Source organism: Falco rusticolus, chromosome 9, assembly GCF_015220075.1.
Source record: "Falco rusticolus isolate bFalRus1 chromosome 9, bFalRus1.pri, whole genome shotgun sequence".
Lineage (NCBI taxonomy): Eukaryota > Metazoa > Chordata > Aves > Falconiformes > Falconidae > Falco > Falco rusticolus.
This window is the reverse complement of record NC_051195.1, coordinates 29,364,809-29,382,593: the sequence shown is the minus strand read 5'-3', so window position 1 is coordinate 29,382,593 and position 17,785 is coordinate 29,364,809. Positions and strand designations below refer to the sequence as shown.

General features: G+C 43.9%; 1 protein-coding gene and 1 long non-coding RNA gene across 5 annotated transcripts in view; one reads left to right on the top strand and one right to left on the bottom strand.

The window, feature by feature from the left end:
* The window catches only part of FBXW4 (F-box and WD repeat domain containing 4), a 62,296-nt gene extending 54,762 nt beyond the window's left edge, over positions 1–7,534 (bottom strand). For 2 of the 4 annotated variants that reach the window (XR_005106079.1, XM_037399134.1), the window contains exon 1: positions 7,039–7,531. Coding sequence is in view for 3 of the 4 variants with exons in the window: in XM_037399134.1 (XP_037255031.1) it covers positions 7,039–7,289 (251 nt within the window). In the remaining variant the exon portion in view is untranslated. Of the gene's footprint in view, positions 1–7,038 lie in introns of all 4 variants that reach the window. The other 2 variants (XM_037399136.1, XM_037399135.1) reach the window with 2 other exon arrangements.
* LOC119153157 lies at positions 7,063–17,518 on the top strand. Its single transcript, XR_005106080.1, has 2 exons — positions 7,063–7,172; positions 15,025–17,518. It is a non-coding gene; the product is annotated as an uncharacterized LOC119153157 (long non-coding RNA).
* The last annotated feature ends 267 nt before the right edge of the window (positions 17,519–17,785 follow it).

Here is a 17,785-nt window from a genome sequence, read left to right as displayed (position 1 = left end):
CATGTTTCCAATTGCATGCACTTTTGATGGAAGCTCCCTTTATAAAGACTTTGTTACAGTAAGAAAGAAAAGCTGAATATTTCTTACAGCCTGAGAGTTCCACGATAAAAGCCATCCCAAGCAATCAATTATAAAGGATTTTTCATTTCCCCCTTCCGACCTCACCCCACCCTACAAAAAAGTTGAAGTATTTTGCTCAAACTATGGATTTCCTCTCTTTCTTGGCAGAGTTACCAAAAGAAATGTAATATTCCTTCTGGAAGCCACTTCCCAGCTGCTGAAGTGAGAGACTGGGACTATCCCCCTACAGCACCGCTGACCTAGGTGACCTCAGCTACCATGTCAGTTGCTGGCCTGGGCCCCAAAAGAACACAATGAAAGAATCACTCAGCCAGAGACTAAGCACATCTCCTCCAAAAGCTTCACCTCCAACAGTTTTTGCCTTCAGTGATCCCTTCCCCAGCCAAAGTCCTTTGCCACCAGAAATGGTATTTCTGCAATAGCAAGAGCTTCTGTACTTTATTTCATCCTGGGGATATTTCTACTGGCCATCCACAATGTCAGCACGTGCCAAAGAAGATACCACCATGTTATACTGTATATTTTCCCAGCTGCATGGGGCATCCTAACCCACCCAAGTCCTTCACACTTTGCTACATTTAAGCGCTGAAGAGCTCATTTGGAAATGCAGGTTAGCAGAGACCTGCTGAGACAGAATCTCTCCTGTGGACAAAAATCTGCTGTCTGTATGAAAGCCATCACCAGCCGGCCTCAGGCCTGACTGGAAGGGTCACACAGAGGAACAAATAGGTCACAGTGGCTAAGCCCCACTTTCAACCTTGGCCCTGTGGCAGGGATGGCTAACACAGGGACCAACTGCACTTATTTGTGTAATCAGGACACACCTGTTGAGTGGCAGGGTTTCGGTGCAGTTACAAGTCATGGGCCACCAACAGACAGCTGAGACAGAAGAGCTATTTATGTCAGGAGCTCCTGTTGCTGTCCTCAACAAGTCGGCTGGCTTTCAAAATGTCTCTTCCAGGGCAAAAATTCCACCTGAATTCCTTTAGCACATGACCCTTATTTAGCTTACCGCCAGGTTCAGTCTGTCTTCTGTGCTCCCCCCCTTCCTATTTGACACAGTTTCAAGTAACTCCGAGATGCAAGAGAGCTCTGCAGTGTGTTCTCTCACTGTTCCTTGCCTCCTCTGGTGTGTCTGCACTATCTCAGTCAGATGTTAGCAGGCTGTGCAGGTTTACCGCTCCACCTCACAGCTCTCATTAACGATTCACCTGCATGAAGAAGCCAGAGACTCTAATAAGAGCCAGACCTGCAGGCAAATTTCTGTACACACAAAGACACACACCTTCACATAGGCTTTCCAAAAAACCAGCATCACCAACACTGAGCCAGACCACCCTGCCAATCGAACGCCGTCTCAAGTAATTGCAATGGGATCGTGGCTAGAAACTACAGGGTTTGGCCTCTCCCAGGGACTCATGCAGGCTGTTTGGAGATGAAATCTGGGCTGCTTCAAAAAATGCATAGCCCCAGGAAGATCTAAGAAAACCTGCAGCTGCTCAATAGTTGTCATGTATATTCTGATTTGAAAGCATAGACCGTCAGGGTAGTATTTGCATAGCTAGTTCACTGATGCAGGTTACAGGTATAATAGCAACAAGCACAGCACACATTTTTTTAAGCCCTGAAGTACATAAAATTCTTCTTCCACTTTGAACTCATGAATATTTTAAGGGAAGGTTAGGCAAGCCTGAAAGAACTCTTATGAAGAATTTCAGGTTCCCAGAACAAGAAGCAGTTTTGAAATTATGGAGCTGTCCTGGCAGATCTGTCCTGCCCAGAACAGTTTAAGACAGAATAAGAACAAATCTAATAGGAGTTTCTAAAAACTACTGACTTTTTCAGCACAAAGCAATAGCTGTGTGCCCTCTTCCAGGCTTTTGCCGTTATTGCAATATCCTCCCCAGAGTATTCTCCTCTGCATCATCTGCACCAGTTCATTGCCTACTTAATTTCTGACTTAAAGTAATGAAACTTCAGTAAAACAAGTTTTAAAAGATGAAGGAAACTGAAGCAGCTTTACAGGCATTCACACTCCCTCCCCCTCCAGTGCTGAAGGCAGAGGTCTCCTATGATTGCTGCAGTTTGCATTTAGATTTGACTCACATAGATTGGCCATTTCCTGCTCCTGCAGGTGTATATATTTTTTCCAAGATCTGGAGAAAACCCACAGTGCTTACACAAGCTCTTAAATACTCAGAGATGATAAATTCATCTATTAATTAATCGGTTTCTTTGAACTGGAGAATATGCCATGATCCTAGCAGGCATAACAAGAGACAGGGAGAGAGAAAACACAGTGGAACATTTCTGTATTTTGACAACAGCTATTAATATATTACAAAGAGCACATTGTCAAGCTATTTAGGTTGCAACTTTTAACTTGCCCTCTAAAATTCCTTTGTAACAAAGAGGAAATAAGTTTAGCCCAGCTGCAACTTCAGTCCTTTCTTCCATGCTTTAAATAAAGAATCACCTTGCAATGAGCTCTTTGCCTCTCCGATTTCTGCAGTCCAAGGTGGTCCAGCAGGCAGGCACTGGATGAAGGCTCAAAGCACCCTCTGCTATTCCTGGCTCTGACACTGACCTGCTGCACAGGGGGCAGCTTGGTTGACATCTCTGTACCTCTGCTTCCCCTCCCAGCCCTTGTTTACCCTGGCTATTTAGGCAGCAAGCTGGTCAGGGCAGAGACTGCTCTTGCTGGGCCTGTACAACAGCTGGCAAAACAGACACAGGCTATGAGACAACTGTAATATCACTATACGCGCCAAACAACCCAAGGGCTTTGCACTACTGCTCAGCTACAGTTTAGCTGCAGAAAGTCTTCTTAAGCCTCAACTTTTCTGTGATATGCTGCCATGCAATTTTTGGAGCAAAAATGTTCCTTACACCTTATATCACAAAGACAGTGCTCAACTCTTGCTTCAGCTGCTCCTTTGACTGAGTGAAGCAAAAATCTTCAGCACAGGGACTACCTTTTTACCATCTCCCTGACACGGTCTTGTTGTACTACAGGTCTATAAGTAAAATTAACATGACTACACAGAAAAAGTGGCAGCCTGGCATAGAGAGAGTTGTAGCACAGGTGCCAAGAACCACATCCATCCACACTTCCGTGACAGTGACACAATGTTCTATTAAACATTTACTTATTGTCGATTTAAAGAAGAAACAGCACATTTTTAACACTAAGAACGTGCTTTAAGAATCCTTCCAAGTCAGGCCCTGCTGCCCCTAACATACAGTAATTCACACTGATGCGAACCTAGTGATTTCTCCCCAGCCTTGCTCCCGAAGGAATTAAGTGTACAGAAACACCACTCAAAGAAAACTTCCTTCTTTCTCTGCAAGTGCATGACTGAATTAATACCTTAAATACTTAATTTACATCTGCAGCTCCCAATTAGCTGAATCTACCAGAGAGGGCAAATATGAGAGACTGTCAGTGTTGTGAATGTGCCTTTCAGCAGCACAGCTAATGTCTGTCATTTAGTCCACATCTTCCTTTGAAAACATTAGCAACTCAATTTAACATTGTTCAAGCCTATGTACATGCCCTGAGATAGCCACAGCTGGCAACTTTTAAAGGTACACAGTCAGTATGAGAAGTAGATCATTTTTAAAAATTAAATCAAATTGTTTCAGGTATACTAAAACTTCTCTTTTCCATGCCACTAACAGCTAGGGTTTTGCAACCGGTTTCTTATAAATGTTCTCTCTTCCCTGTTTCGGCATAAAGAAGCTTTACAAGGAAGCTGCCTGAGCGAACAGTTGTTTCACATACAAACTAAAGCCTGTTCCCTCTGATCTTCTTGTTACAATTATCTGAAGATATACCTAACAGAAACAACATTTTAAAGAAATGGTGTCATTTTCAAGTTAATCACCCTTTTAAAAAATGGGGAAGTGGAGGCAGGGGTGTAAGTTTCAGTTATCTTACACTCTAGGCTCAAATTTATCTCTATTTACAAAGCATTAACAGATGGCTTATCAAAAGCCATTTAACAGCAGAAATGATCAAACTATTCTGAGACTTTTTTTTGTTATTGTTGTTTTAAACAGTAAATACTCCCTAGACTAGTTTTTAACTTATGCCAGCCTCCCAGGGACCATCAGTTTAAGATCTAATGTCAGAACCATGCACGCTATTTCATTAAGTACATTTACGATAAATGGTTCCAGCCTTTTCTTTCTCAATAGTGGACAGTATTGAATGAAAACCTCTTACAAGCAAAACCCAATGTTTGTCTCATGCAACATTATCCAGAATGTGCAATAGAAGCTTCAGCTCTTGAGCAAGTCAAAGCCAAGCTTGACAAACTCAAGATTTACTCCATATCACTAAGAAAGCACAGTTATCAAGAAGGCCCAGCTATCCATCATCTTCATCACCATTCTATTTACCCAGTGATATTTCAGCTTAAATACCTACTCAGCTCAAATTTAACTTTCAGTGAGCAACCTACCAGGTTTCTACTTAGAATTACTATCAGGAAGAAAGACTGTGAGCCCAGAAGCTTACCTCAACCCCCTCCCCAACTTGCATCAGTTAGTCAAATAAAATACAACCTCTCTCTGCAAGTCTTACTCCCTCAATTGCAAGAGCAGCAATCTTGGAGACATGCATGACAAGCAAGTGGTATGGAGGAGACATGGCTATTTAAAACCTTTACCACAAAGCCTATTAAAACTCTTCAGCTAAGTAAATTTTACAGCTGTACCACAACTCAATGTATACACTCATGCTGGTTCTTCTGGAGCCATACAGATACCCAGACCTCCTGGTACTGTGGCAGGCCCTTGTCTTTTATCTGTTGCCAGAGCTGTCTACCCTACTGGAGCAAAACTCCTGCAACTGCCCCCAGATGCTGGATCTCCACACAGGGAAAACAAGTGCTTGGCTTTCAGGTATTCTCCATAAGACCTGGCATGCTATTTCAAAGAACTGAAAATTGTCTGAGCCTTCCATGAAGTTAAAAGCAATTAAAGGATTCATCCTCCAGATATATCTCAATGTTCCTGCATAACCAGCTTGTAATGTCACTTGGTATGTTACCCATCATTGACCTCCACAGGACCAGGGCAATGCCGACCAATACTAAAAGCAGCACTCAGTACCAGAGCTGTTTAAAGAAAACCTGAAAATAGGACTCAGCAAAAAAGCACATCCTAGAATTACTAAAAAAAACCAAAACCCACAACCCTGCTCACAGCAAACCTAACAGCATTGAAATCCCTGGGAGCTTATGATACTCAAGCAGCCTTCCCTTCACTTAAACCCTCTGACCTAGCAAACTTCTTCTGTAGCTGTTTATAGACCTGCATTCCTCTGCAGGGGGAAGTGGTGGTCCTTACATACGCTGCACCTGCTCTGTACACCTGATCCCTCCTGCAACTGAAGCAGCATAGTATCACCTTATTCTTAATGAAAAATACAGAACTTCATTTCCTTAGGAGGCAAAATCATATATCACAGTAGAGACAGTCCAATGCACAACCATTCTGCAGTACAACCTGCTGACTTCCAAGGGAACCATGCTTAACTTAAAAGCTGGAAAGACTGAATGGGTTGAAGTGCTAGCCTGAAAACCCAACACAAGGACTTTCAGCACCACCAAAGTTCTGCTCCTGCCAGCAGGAGCCATAATTGTTTCTGTAAAGACTGTGCTATTGATGAGAAAGCAATAGGAAACAGCAAAATACCGACATCCCTTCTTTTGGTTCATGTCCACAGAGTGTTTACAGAAACAATACTGAGTCACTGGATGACAAACATGATCCTGGGCTGGCGGCTAAAGGGAAACCATAGGAAGGGATTCATAGATCCTAAGAACATAAGCTCCCTCTTTGGATCCTTACAGTAGCAAGGAAAGCTCGCATTGTGTGGCTGCCTCCGAGTGGCATTTTGTATGCTAGCAAATTTGAGAGAAGAAAGGCAATCTTTGGGTCAAGGCCCAAGCCCCAAAAAGCACTTCATCTAGAAAGATGCTGGTGCTACACACAGCAAAGCCAAGAGGGTTTGCACCTGTTCCTAACCTATGATGTGCTGTTGAATTGGGGGTGGGTGGGGAAGAACTTCTGTCAACAAAATTTTAAAACCCAGAAGCCACAGAGTCCAAGAGTCACTTTCTCTGTGACAGCTATCACCAGCTACAGCATTAAGCTGTTCCGTGAACAGAAGAATCTAAGAAACATGTATTCCTGGGGACCCCTGCCAAAAAGGGTCTTCCACCTAATAACATACGTGAGCCCATTCTCCAGCCTTTACCCAGGACACCAGCCCAGGCCTTGCTCCCTCACAGCTTCGTCTTTGAAGCATGTTCAGGACGGCAGGGGCTGCGGCTCAGAAGCAGGGAGGGCACGTGGCACACTGGGGTCACCCCCGCTGCACGCGGCAGCTCCCTCCGTTACCTCGTGCTCTCACCTGCCCTGGCTGGAAGCCCCGGACCCTACGTGTTTTGCCAGGAGGACTCTGGGGGACCGAGCCGATCTGGAGCAAGGCCTGAGGCCCCAATGCCTGAGGGCCGCTTGCCGGGCCTGGTGCTGAGGGGGCCCGGGAAGGCCTCGCCGTGCTCTATCGCTTCCTCTCGGGAAACTGCGGCACCGCCCCACAGACCCCCGTCCCTCCCGGGCAGCGCTGGAGCCAGGCCCCACCGCCCGCGGGCCGCCACACGCGGGCCCTCCCCGCCCAGGGGCGGCCCCACCGCGGGCCCGGCGCTACGGCCCTTCCTCTGCCCTCGCCACTCCGCTTGGCGCTCGCTAAAGACGGCGCAGCCGCGCTTCGAGAATAGTTCCCCTTTCCCTCCGCCCCCTCACGGCAGTGGGGAGCCCCCCTTAGCAACTACGCCGGCAGCGCAGAACGCCCCTTAGCAACCAGCTAGGCCGCAGTATCCCCGGCCTTTCCCAGCCGCCGCGGCCGCCTCCCCACCGCCCTTCCGCCGGGAAGGCCGCGCTTACAGGTCGGTGCCGAGCTGGGTGAAGCCGGAGTTGAGGCAGCCACGGGCTATGCGCCTCCAGAGGAGATCGCGGCTACTGAGGAAGCGCAGGCGGCGGCAGACCTGGCCCAGGCGGCCCAAGGCCTGCGCGTCCAGGTAGGAGCAGATGAGGAGCAGCAGCTCCTCGGGTAAGGCCCAAAGGGGGGAGGGGGGGGAGGCGGCCCGGGATCCCCCCTCCGCCTGGGGGGATCGGGGGCTGCCCTTCCTCCCCATGGAGCAGCAGCTCCTGCCCCTCCTCCCCGGGAGCCGGAGCTGCTGCTGCCCGGGGGAGGCCAAGCCATGGACGGGGGCAGCCGCTCCCCAGTCACATGGGGCAGGAGCCGCTGCCTGTCACTCCCCCCCCCTCCGGGGGAGGAGGCGGCTACCGGGGCGGGATGGGGCACGGAGCCGCCAAGCCCACCCTCGTTAGTGAATTAATTCATTAGCGGGAGCCGCTGGGACTCCCCTTGCGCAACTGCCCCACCCCCCCGCGGCCGGGCGCACGGGCCCTTCTTCAGAACTGGCATTAGTAATGTCACCTGATCCACGTATTCATTAATAACATGAATAATGAATGGTGGGGCCGTTGATCCCAGGTAACCAGAGCGTCTGCTCCACCACCTGGAGCAACCCCAGCTAGCCACTGCACTCCTGCGAAGGAAGGCGAACAGCAAGGTGATTAATGCTCATGAATTATCCTTGAGCAGGGTCAGGAGTGCCTGTCACCCACGAAGTGACAGCAGGGGTCATCTGGTGTTGCACAGCAGTTTTCAACACTCCCAGATTCCTGGGCCGTGTAAAAGAAAGGGTCTTCCCTATGTAAGAGCAGACCCTACTGCAGTGGATTTAAGGCTGGCTTTTTCACAGGGACCCTTTGATGCAGTCCGTTCCCCCTTCTAGGGCTCCACAGAGCAGGGGCTAAGAAGTGGCTGCACTTCATACGTGTGTACATACATACAAGCACACGCCATGAAAGAACCGCACATAATAACTGAGTCATTGTTGCCATCCACAGGAGCCTGGAGCACTGGCAATGCAGAAAGATTCTGGTCCAAAATGGCAAAGTAGCCCTCCACAGACAGTAGAGCAGGAAAATATGAGTCTAGTGTTGTGTTATTCTTGCCTATAGTACTTTACACTCTACAGAAGCCTGAAACGCTTGGGGAAATTTCTCCTTCAAAATTAAAAAATAGATAAATTTTAAGAAGTTCCTCATCTGCCTAGAATGCTTTGAACAGGTATCACTTACCCACCACAGCCTACATCTTCTTTTGCACAGTGAAGCAGGAAAATAAATTTCAACATATAATGAGGTTACCATAACATACAGGCCTTTAGACAGTACTTGCATCCTGTTCCAGAAGGTCATCTTGGCTGTGTAATCTCAACCACTCAAAATACTCATTACAAGTAAGTCACCAACTCTGGAAGCCTCATATCTGAGAGGTTCAAAACTGCTGGCTGAGCAGCTGTCTGGTCCATTTACACCAAGTTTCAATACACCTTGGAAGTCAGGGAAGTTCCAGAAGGCAGCAAATGTTGTATCAGTATTTATAATGAGTGAATCAGGTGGCCCAAGTAATTAAAAATTTCTCAACCTAAGTTTGGGCTCAAGTGAAATAGCAGCACATCTGGTACAGGACTTAAGTAGCCAGTTGAAAAGGAGGTAATGTAACAAATTTTGCTTAACATGAGATTATGGAAACTTGGTGTGAATGCAGTTTTATTATCAACTTGTTAATGACATTAAACTTAGCTCTTTTGTAGTAGACTGAAGCTAAATGTTTGAAACATTAACATTTATTAAAAGCTGAGTGACTTTTCTGTCTCAAAACTGTTACTGTAAAGACAGATTTATTATCAAGTTGGTCTTTTTCTAGTAGGATCCCGTAGAGACAGCTTATGGACCCTACACTATTTAATATTTTTACTAGCAACATGAAAAAAATCTGAAATTACTATTATCAAAACTTTGTAGAAGGCACAAAACACGGTGCAAGAGGCAAAGGATGCTTATAGCTGCGTAGCCCTGTGTTAAGTATAGGCATAATCAAATTGTATGTATTTCAATCAAGCCAAATGTAAAGTCTCACATCTAGGAACAAAGAATGTAGGTCACACTGAAAGGATGTAACTCTATCCTGCAAAGCTGCAATTCCGTAAAGACTTCATTAAGATGAATAATCAGCTGAATGTGAGCTCCTTCTGCAGTGCTGTGACCAAAGGGCTAGTGCTGTCCTGGGAAACAAACAAGAGCTGGGAGGTTCTTTTACCTCTGGTTTTGACTCTGTTGTGACTGCTTTGGAAATAATTTGTCCAGCCAACATTTCAAGAAGGATGTTGAAAAACTAGAGGGGTTTCAAAGAAGAGTAGTAAGAATGATTACAGGTCTGTCAAACATGTTTTATAGTGAGACCCAAAGTGCTCAGTCTATTTAGGTTTCTAAAGAGAAGGTTAAGGTGCGAGGTGATCATACCTTATGAGCACTGAAACAGGAAGAAAAATCTGGTAATACCAGGATCTTCTATTTAGCAGACAAAGAGATAAGGTGTCTTGACAGAAGGCAATGGGAAACAAATTCATAAATAAAGCATGCTTTTGTAGTGAAGAAAATTAACTGTTGAAACAGCTTATCAAGATTTATGGAAGATTCATCATTAACTGAGTTTTTTAAAAAACAATACCAGTTGGGTTTTTTTCCTTTAGAGAGTCTGGCTAGACCACAACGACTAAAACTGAAACCAGGAATTGACCTGGCTAGTCCTAACTCGGGATATCAGACTAAGACAGTCAAAGGGGTCCCTTCTGGTCTTAGGCTCTGTTACTCTACAGAGGCAACTTCTGCAAAGTGCATGTCTCCCTGCACTGTGTGAGACCCGTATTCCAGTGTACAGTAGTCTCCGGTCTGTAGCCATACCATTTTACCAAGGACACTACTTGGTGCAGTCCAGGAGGAGCCTGGGTGCAAAGTAATATGTGCAGCGTGACCCTCTGGGATACCAGGAGCAAGGTATGGACAAGTGCATCTGTAGAAGTGGAGCGGGCCTTATTGCTCTCCAATTTGTGACCCAAAGTATAAACAACTATTAAATACTTGGCTAAGATGAAGCATGTGTTTGCATGCAGTCATTGTGGAAAGCATCAAGTATGCTCCAGACAGAGGACACTGAGTAATATGAAGAAAAAGTTATGATGTGTTGCTCTTAAATGTAACATTGTTTTCTAGTATGGATAATGGCCCTACAACATAGTGACAGTAATTTTTCTTTGCCCAAAACATAGGTATCATCCATTATTTTCTGTGGGGGTTTTTGAGAAAAATGGGCGTGCAACTGCATACACTTGTTTTCAGGCACGGTTTCAGCTACTGTGACTGCTGTGGAGCTGCCAAAGCTGTGCCTCACAGGCTAAGAACCCAATGGCACTAGTCTTCCCAGCAGTGCCAAAGCATATGTAGGTGTCCGCAGGAGCAAGACCCAAGGAAGATATATGTGTTACATTACTAAAACTGTATGTGTAGCATGATTGTTTCTGTTACATTGTTCATACTCAGTGCAGGTGCTCAGGGCATTATAAAGTCAATAATGTATCCTTCCTAAATATTACAGTCAAAGATCCCAATCCTTTCATGGCTCATGACCACTCTGAACCTGTGTAGGAAATGGGAGTAGGGTTCTGAGCTGAAGTAGCAGCCCATTCCAGCATTATGGCTTGCAAGGTATGTAAGCTAAAAATTTGGGGGGTTATACCTGTAAAGCTTGTGCTTTAACAGTGTAAGTCAATGAAATTCAGCTTGGAAGGAACACATTTCAATACCTGCCTGTCATTATTTTTTTTTCTGTCTTCAGGGGTTTTTATTATTTGCAGTGGCCTCAAATATACCTTTGCAGCTAAAGACACAATCATTTGGACCACTCTTTGTTTTGTTTTTCCTTCCAACCGATGCTTTTGTGTATTTCTGAAACTTAAGACACCTCCTCTGCTACTACAGTACTTATCTGTAACACCATCGCTTTGAGGGATTAAAGCAGGTTACTTGTTACACACTTAGATCAAGAGTTATCTGAGTAGAAAGTCTATCCCGTTAGGGTTGGCGGAATCTGGTTTTGATCTTGAGTTGTTTTGATTTTCTCTGAGAGCAAGTAACATGTTATTTTAACTTCTGAATAAGGTGTGCTACCTGACTGTGTCTCTTCTGTTTGGCAGAAAGGATTAGAAACCTCCACGGAACTTGCACTCTATTAAAGCAGAATGCTCACCATTGAGAACCAAGGAGCTGAATTGTTTTCAGATTATATGTGTGTGTGTGTGTCTTTCCCACATCAAAGACTCTGATGGAAGCTGTTCACGCTATTGTCAGGAATGTAGGGATTGGCACAAAGGTGATTAGCAAAATTGCTTTTTTGCAGGAGAAGCACAAAAATTATCAAAGGATTAAAGAGGATAAAATTAAAAGGTTATGCTGAATTTGGGAGTAAATTTTCTCCTTTTTATCCCAAATTATACATATCGTTTTGGTTTTACCTATAAAATGTCTGCCAGAGGAAATCAGGATTAGAAGCTATTTGGTATGGGTTCTGTTAAAGGGTGAGGAAAAAACTTCCCTTAAAAATAATCCAAACAGACCCTATTCTGTGTGCTTCCAAACCACATCTACAAGGAGCTTTTAATGAGTACTAGGGGCACCCAGCCAGCAGCCATCCCCACAAGGTTCTTAGCAGCCAGAGGATCGGGACCTTTAGTCATAATTATGCTGAAAATTATGAAAACAAACAATTCCATAAATCAATTTGTCATCAGTGATGCTGTTTGTTTACTTTTCTCACTACACTCGGCTGACAAAGATACTAAACTGAGGGGATCGCTTTCATTATCCACTTGCTAGGCACATGCAATGCTTTTGTATTTTGATCAGCAGCTGAGCTGCTTGAATGGTTTGGAAAAAAAGGCAATAAAAAGGGATTCTCAAATATTTTAATGTATCAAAATGAACAGCCGAGCCTTCCAGAAGCTCTCTGCCTTGGCAAAACTGCAGTGCAATAAAAAAAATGTATCGCCTCCCATAGCCAGCAGAATTGTCTCATCTTGCTGGTTCAGACTCTGTTTATTGTTCATGTTATTTTGAACAATCCTCTATTATTTGCTAAGTACCAGCCATATACCTATTTCTTGCCTTTGCATTTTAAGTTTTGTTTGTTTGTTTTACTAATCTGTTATTTTCTGGAAGTCACCCAGAATATTTTATTTGGTTTTAACCTCATTTATCAAAGTATTATCTAAAGCATCTGTTCAGAAAATGTTCATTTTAACTGTTTTCCCAACAATGACCTTCTTCCTCCCCCCCAGGCCACATCAAGTTGTCACTTACCAGACAGCCGTGGAATTTGGAATCATTCCTTTTAAACGCTTTACAATTCCAAATGGTAGATTTCTAATGGCACAATATGATTGCCACAAAGATCTTTAAATTTCCCAATCCTCCAGGCTTCAAAGGCTGGACCGTCCTTGATCTCCTGAAGGAATGCTTTTGAATCTTGTTCTTTTATAGGGGCTACCTATGAAGATATTTTAGGGGCTTTTTCCTTTCATAGTTAGAGCTGGAGGAACTAAACATTCAAATACCCACTGGCTTCTTTGACAGTAAGATCAAGACTTACAAAGTTGTTTCTAGAGATTTTCAGCTCAGTTTTCATTAATTCCACAGGTTGTTCCAAAAATTTTTTGAGTGTTTATAAAGCAATGTAAGAGTAGCCTTGGTGTAGCAGTGACTATGTTACTGTTTTATCCTGCATCTGCCTTGCACCTACACAGCTACTTCACACAGTTCCTAGCCTGCCATGAGAAAGTCTGACAGTGTCCTGACTCATCATGTGCCTGTGGGTACAGGAGGGCATCCCTTGCTCTTGAAGGATGCTGCACTGTCTCATCACTTACAAGGTAATAATTTGCTCAAGGAAAGTGAGCAAACGTAATCCTACAAGCAGTTTTGGGTCTGCCTTGACCAAGCAACCAAGGCGGAGCATAATTGCCTACAACAATTACAGATTTGCAGAATTACTAGAGTTCTAGGCTTCCTACTCTCTTCCCCTGCAGCCAGAGGAAACATTTCGCATCCTTTCACATCCTTTCACACACAGTAGGATTTCTTAGTCAGGAGGCTGCCATTTTTTATCTCTCTCTGGCTAATTCTGTTTTATCTCATCACTGAAACACAGAATTCATCGATCTGAAGTTAAGAGATTTGTAGTGCAGCAACAGGAATCCAGTTGGTGCTAGAAACGGCCTTTATTTCTATTCAGTTCAGCTTATGCTTTTACCTTCCATCCTCTTAATAATGAAGCACACATGAATATAAAAAAATAGAGAGAGGGAGGTATCCCACTGTCCATACACTGTAGGTCCTAGTCCTGCAATGGAGCATCATGAGTACAAGGTCCCACCTAGCAGATTCATCTGTAGGTTTGGGGTCTTCGGCTGTAAACCCCTTGGGGACACCTCTGTGCTTTCAGTACCTCACATGATGTGACATCTGCTGTGACTGCAGGCTCTCAGGTATTATTATAAGGAGCAACTAATGCTGTGTCACTGAGTGTATGTTTAGTTATCCCATATTGCTAATGCACGTGAATTTAAATAGTTCGCAGCCTAACCTCAGGTTTTGTGATGACAACAACAAACTGCAGGAACCAGGAACAACTGATTACTAACCCAGTTTATGGGTCAGGGAACAGGCCTTAGATCCTCATTTACACAGGTTTCTTATGATCATGTAAGGCCTACCTCTCCAAGACTATTTTTGTTTGTTTGTTTAGATCAGTTTAAAAAAAACCAACCCTACATCTCAAAATAGAGAATGTTTTCTTTTGGAACTGGAAGCAAACACACTTGATGACTTTAACATCTGCTGGACAATGCATGGATGGATGGTGGGCACCTCACACAGTTTTGTGACAAAAACATGTGCGTACAGCGTGTCAGATTATAAATCCAAGAATAAAGAGTCATTAAAACCTCCCTTTTCTGGCCCACATGCCATGAAAATAGGCCTTTCACTCTGTCTATTTAAACTGAAAATGAGTATTGGGAAGGAAAATACTGACATTCCAGAGATTCAAGTCAAAATCTCCCCCTCCAGTAAAGGAGGTCTGTCAATTGAACATATATTGATCCATTGTCTGTCTCCCATCAGGACCCACAAGCCACCCCAAGTCCATATGCTTCTATTCTTGTTAGAAACCAAGACCTCACAGTCTAAGACCACCACAGTAACATTTACATCTATTGTTGGCTTGACCTGAAACTCTGCATAATTCTCAAATACCTTTTCTGCTTTTGCAGGCTCTTAGTGCCTGGTGCAATTTTTGGGTGCAGATTCCCATGAGACTAGCTTGCTACCCAGCAGAGCATAAGCCCTCTCAGCTCTACCATGAGTGCAAAGCCTTCTGCTCTTGGGAGAAAGGAAAGGAGAAAAAACCCTGGCACTCTGGATCAACTCTTACCAGAATTCACTTGAGTGTCACGAGTGATAAATTTGGTCCTATTCTTTCGCTTTTCCTTCAGGCTTGCAGTGGACTTGTCTTTGGTAGCATGTCTGAATTATTAGTAGCATTATATTGAAATGCATCTCAAAGGACAAAACAGCCAGGCTGTGCAAGATGCCTGTGACCCCGCAGAGGAGAAAGGGCTTCTGACTTACAGACATTAGTTGTGACTCTGAAACTGAATTTGCTATTATGTGATGACTGACAAATCACAACGCTTCTTGTAGATTATTCTCCTTATCTGTCACTGTGCTTCTTCATGTGTTTAGATGCTGTGAGCCTTGCAACACACTCCGAGCCTTATAACTGCATTACTAATGCCAGGAAGAAAAGCTTTTTAAAAGGAGTAAAGCCCACAGCACTGTGTTCCTGTTGCTTATGTCTCTTTCTAGACACACAAACATACAAATGTGCTTTTTTTTTTTCAGCCTGAACCTCTGTGCTGAGGCATCAGTGAAGTCATCTACTTGCTTATTTTCTGTTGTGCGCCCTGAAGTGTGAGGCCCATTTGCTGCGTGGATGCCCTAGCAGGTGTTTGGATGTGCAGGTGTGTGCACAGGCAAAGTCCTGAGCGCAAGCACAAACAAGGATTTGAATACCAGGGCCTTTCAGCCTGAACCTGACACTGCCACTTTAAAACCAGAGACATGGACATCAAAGTTTTTCACTCCCCAGAAGGAATGGACTATTTTGCACCCTTCCAAATGATGTCTCTCATCTCTCTGCCTTTCCTACAGCCTTCTCTCTCTCTCACACACACACTTTTTCTAATACCATCCCTCCCTCTCTACTTTAAACCATGGGAAAAACCTAGGAAAAGAAGCTTGCCGACTAAGGGACCGTTTCGCTGCATTGTGTTTTCCAGCTAGACCTGAACAGACTGAAATCAATTCAGCTCTCTCACACTCGCTCTTTCCCTCCCTCTCCCATGTCTTTTTTTGTTTCTCTTAGATCGTGCTCTCTGCCTTAAGAAAACCCAGTTTAGTTATATCCATCCCCATAGCAATCAAGTGACCAGTAGGTTTTTTATTGCTTGTAAAAACACAGTATCTTTTTCATGGGAGTCAGGTTCTTTGGTTTGAAATGCCCAGTGAGCAGTGCCAACAACCTGCAGAATCTTTGATCAATTCTCACATATCCATTTGAAGTATCTTTAGTAGACTTGTCAAAATAAAGGGTCAAAATTAGTATTTTAATATAGTGTACCAGCCTCTCTTTGTGTTATTGGCAAGAGGCCTGATTTAACAGAAGTTCGCAGAAATACCTGTATCTGACCTGAATTGCTACGTGGTCTAAAAAATATACATTATTAAAGCTGAAGTCCAGCTGTTGCTATATTAATATCCTCTGTTTTTTATTTGCTCTTACCTTTTGGAAGGTTTCAGTTTTCATTCTGAAATTTTCCAGGCTTGCTCCCAATACCGAGGTTATAACTGCAGGCCTGGTAAGGACCAGAGGAGAATGCAAGAAGGTTCACTGGAAATTTGAACAGGCGAGATTCAGCACAGCAGAGCCAGCAGCCCAAAGAAGGCAGAAGTGTCACTTAAATTTTGATTGTAGCACCTGTTGACAAAGGGATAGAATTAAGATGTGTGTGCAATAGGAATTTTATGCCTTCCGATCTTCACAATAGTTAATTACGCAGTTAGTGTTCCCTCAACATATTTTTTTCTTTCCCTGAGTTTTCCAGGGTCTCAGGGCCATACATCAACAACTCAGGTTGCTGTAAACAACAGTTTCACTGCATTGAACAGAATTATGCTGCTTTATATCAAAACAAGGTGTCACCCAAAGAAAACACAGAAGTTATCCACCTAGCCCATCCAGAACTTCCAAAATAAAGAAAACCCAGCAACGAAGACTAACCACAAAACAGAAATGTCCAATGAAAGCCAAACACCACCATTGCAAAACAGTTTAAATAAGAAAAAAAGTGTCATGAAGTTGCAAGTTATCACCACTGCCCAGTAGACATGATCCCTGGTGGTGTGCCCTAAAAAACATAACACTCTCCCAGTCAAACTGCACTTGCAAAGTCCAACCAGCAGATACTGGCATGCCAAGAGCTTCTTCTCATGCAGCCCCAGTTGACCAGAAAACAGTGAGGTCTTGATATGTTTTAATGATAGCTAAATCAAAAACAGCACTGCAGAAACCTGCGGAACACTTACAAGGCATTCAGTTCAGGTCATTGCCCGGTCCCAGGGTGGGTACATCCCATTTAAGAACTGAATTGTCACTTTCTGTGCTACCTGCAGCTTCCAATGGCAGCTGGAACAATCCTAAATACAAGCCGTGGCACTAAAACCTGCCTTCCAGACTGACAAACTCAGAGTCGGTTGCCTGTCTGTCACTGCCCGCCGAGAATCTGGGAAAGTCAAGCAGAACTGCTGGGTGCTCAACTCCACTGGAAACATCATTTTATTTAGGTGCCTAAATACTCTTTTCATTGTCCAGCTTCTGACTGTTAACACTACACGTGCTGCAACTCACCTGCCTTTTGCACTACTTTGCTGTGGTGTGAGCTTTAATACTACAATTCCAAATTATTTCCCAAACAGCACAACGCAGCGTGGGCTTTTTTCCCTCTACCACCTCAAATACGCTGGCAGTATCAGGTAATTGCCTTGCAGCTTAAACTACCCGAGATTTGTAACCAGTATCTCCTAAGTATCTTGATTTTAGCAGCACCCAGAATGTGGCCTAATTAATTTTCAGCCAGCTGCACAGCTTCTCAGAGCTGTTTCAGGAGAAGAGGTGATTAATTATGACCCCAATTTTGTGCAATACAGACTTTTAGCTAAAGGAATTGAAAAGCTCAGCTATTCAAGTCAGTAACAATTTCATTTGGTTTATACATGTCAGTAATATGTGTGTGTTTATAAATATACCCTGTATTTAATAAACAGTGTATTATGCAAAGACAGTTTACCAAGTATTATTTCCTATAAATGAATATATGCTGAGTAACATGCAGTGTAACAGATTCTATACAAAACTGCAGAAAAGGGAAAATAAAATATTGTACAGTGAGGAATTCCCAGATGGTAATAGATACTTGTCTTAGAGCCTAAATGAAAGCAGCTAGAGTGAGTTATCTCTACTGCAAGGTACCTCGTGATTAGCGTCCTTAATCGTACAAACATAACGGTCGTGGAAGCTGTAGCACTTATTATCTTCCGTTTGCTT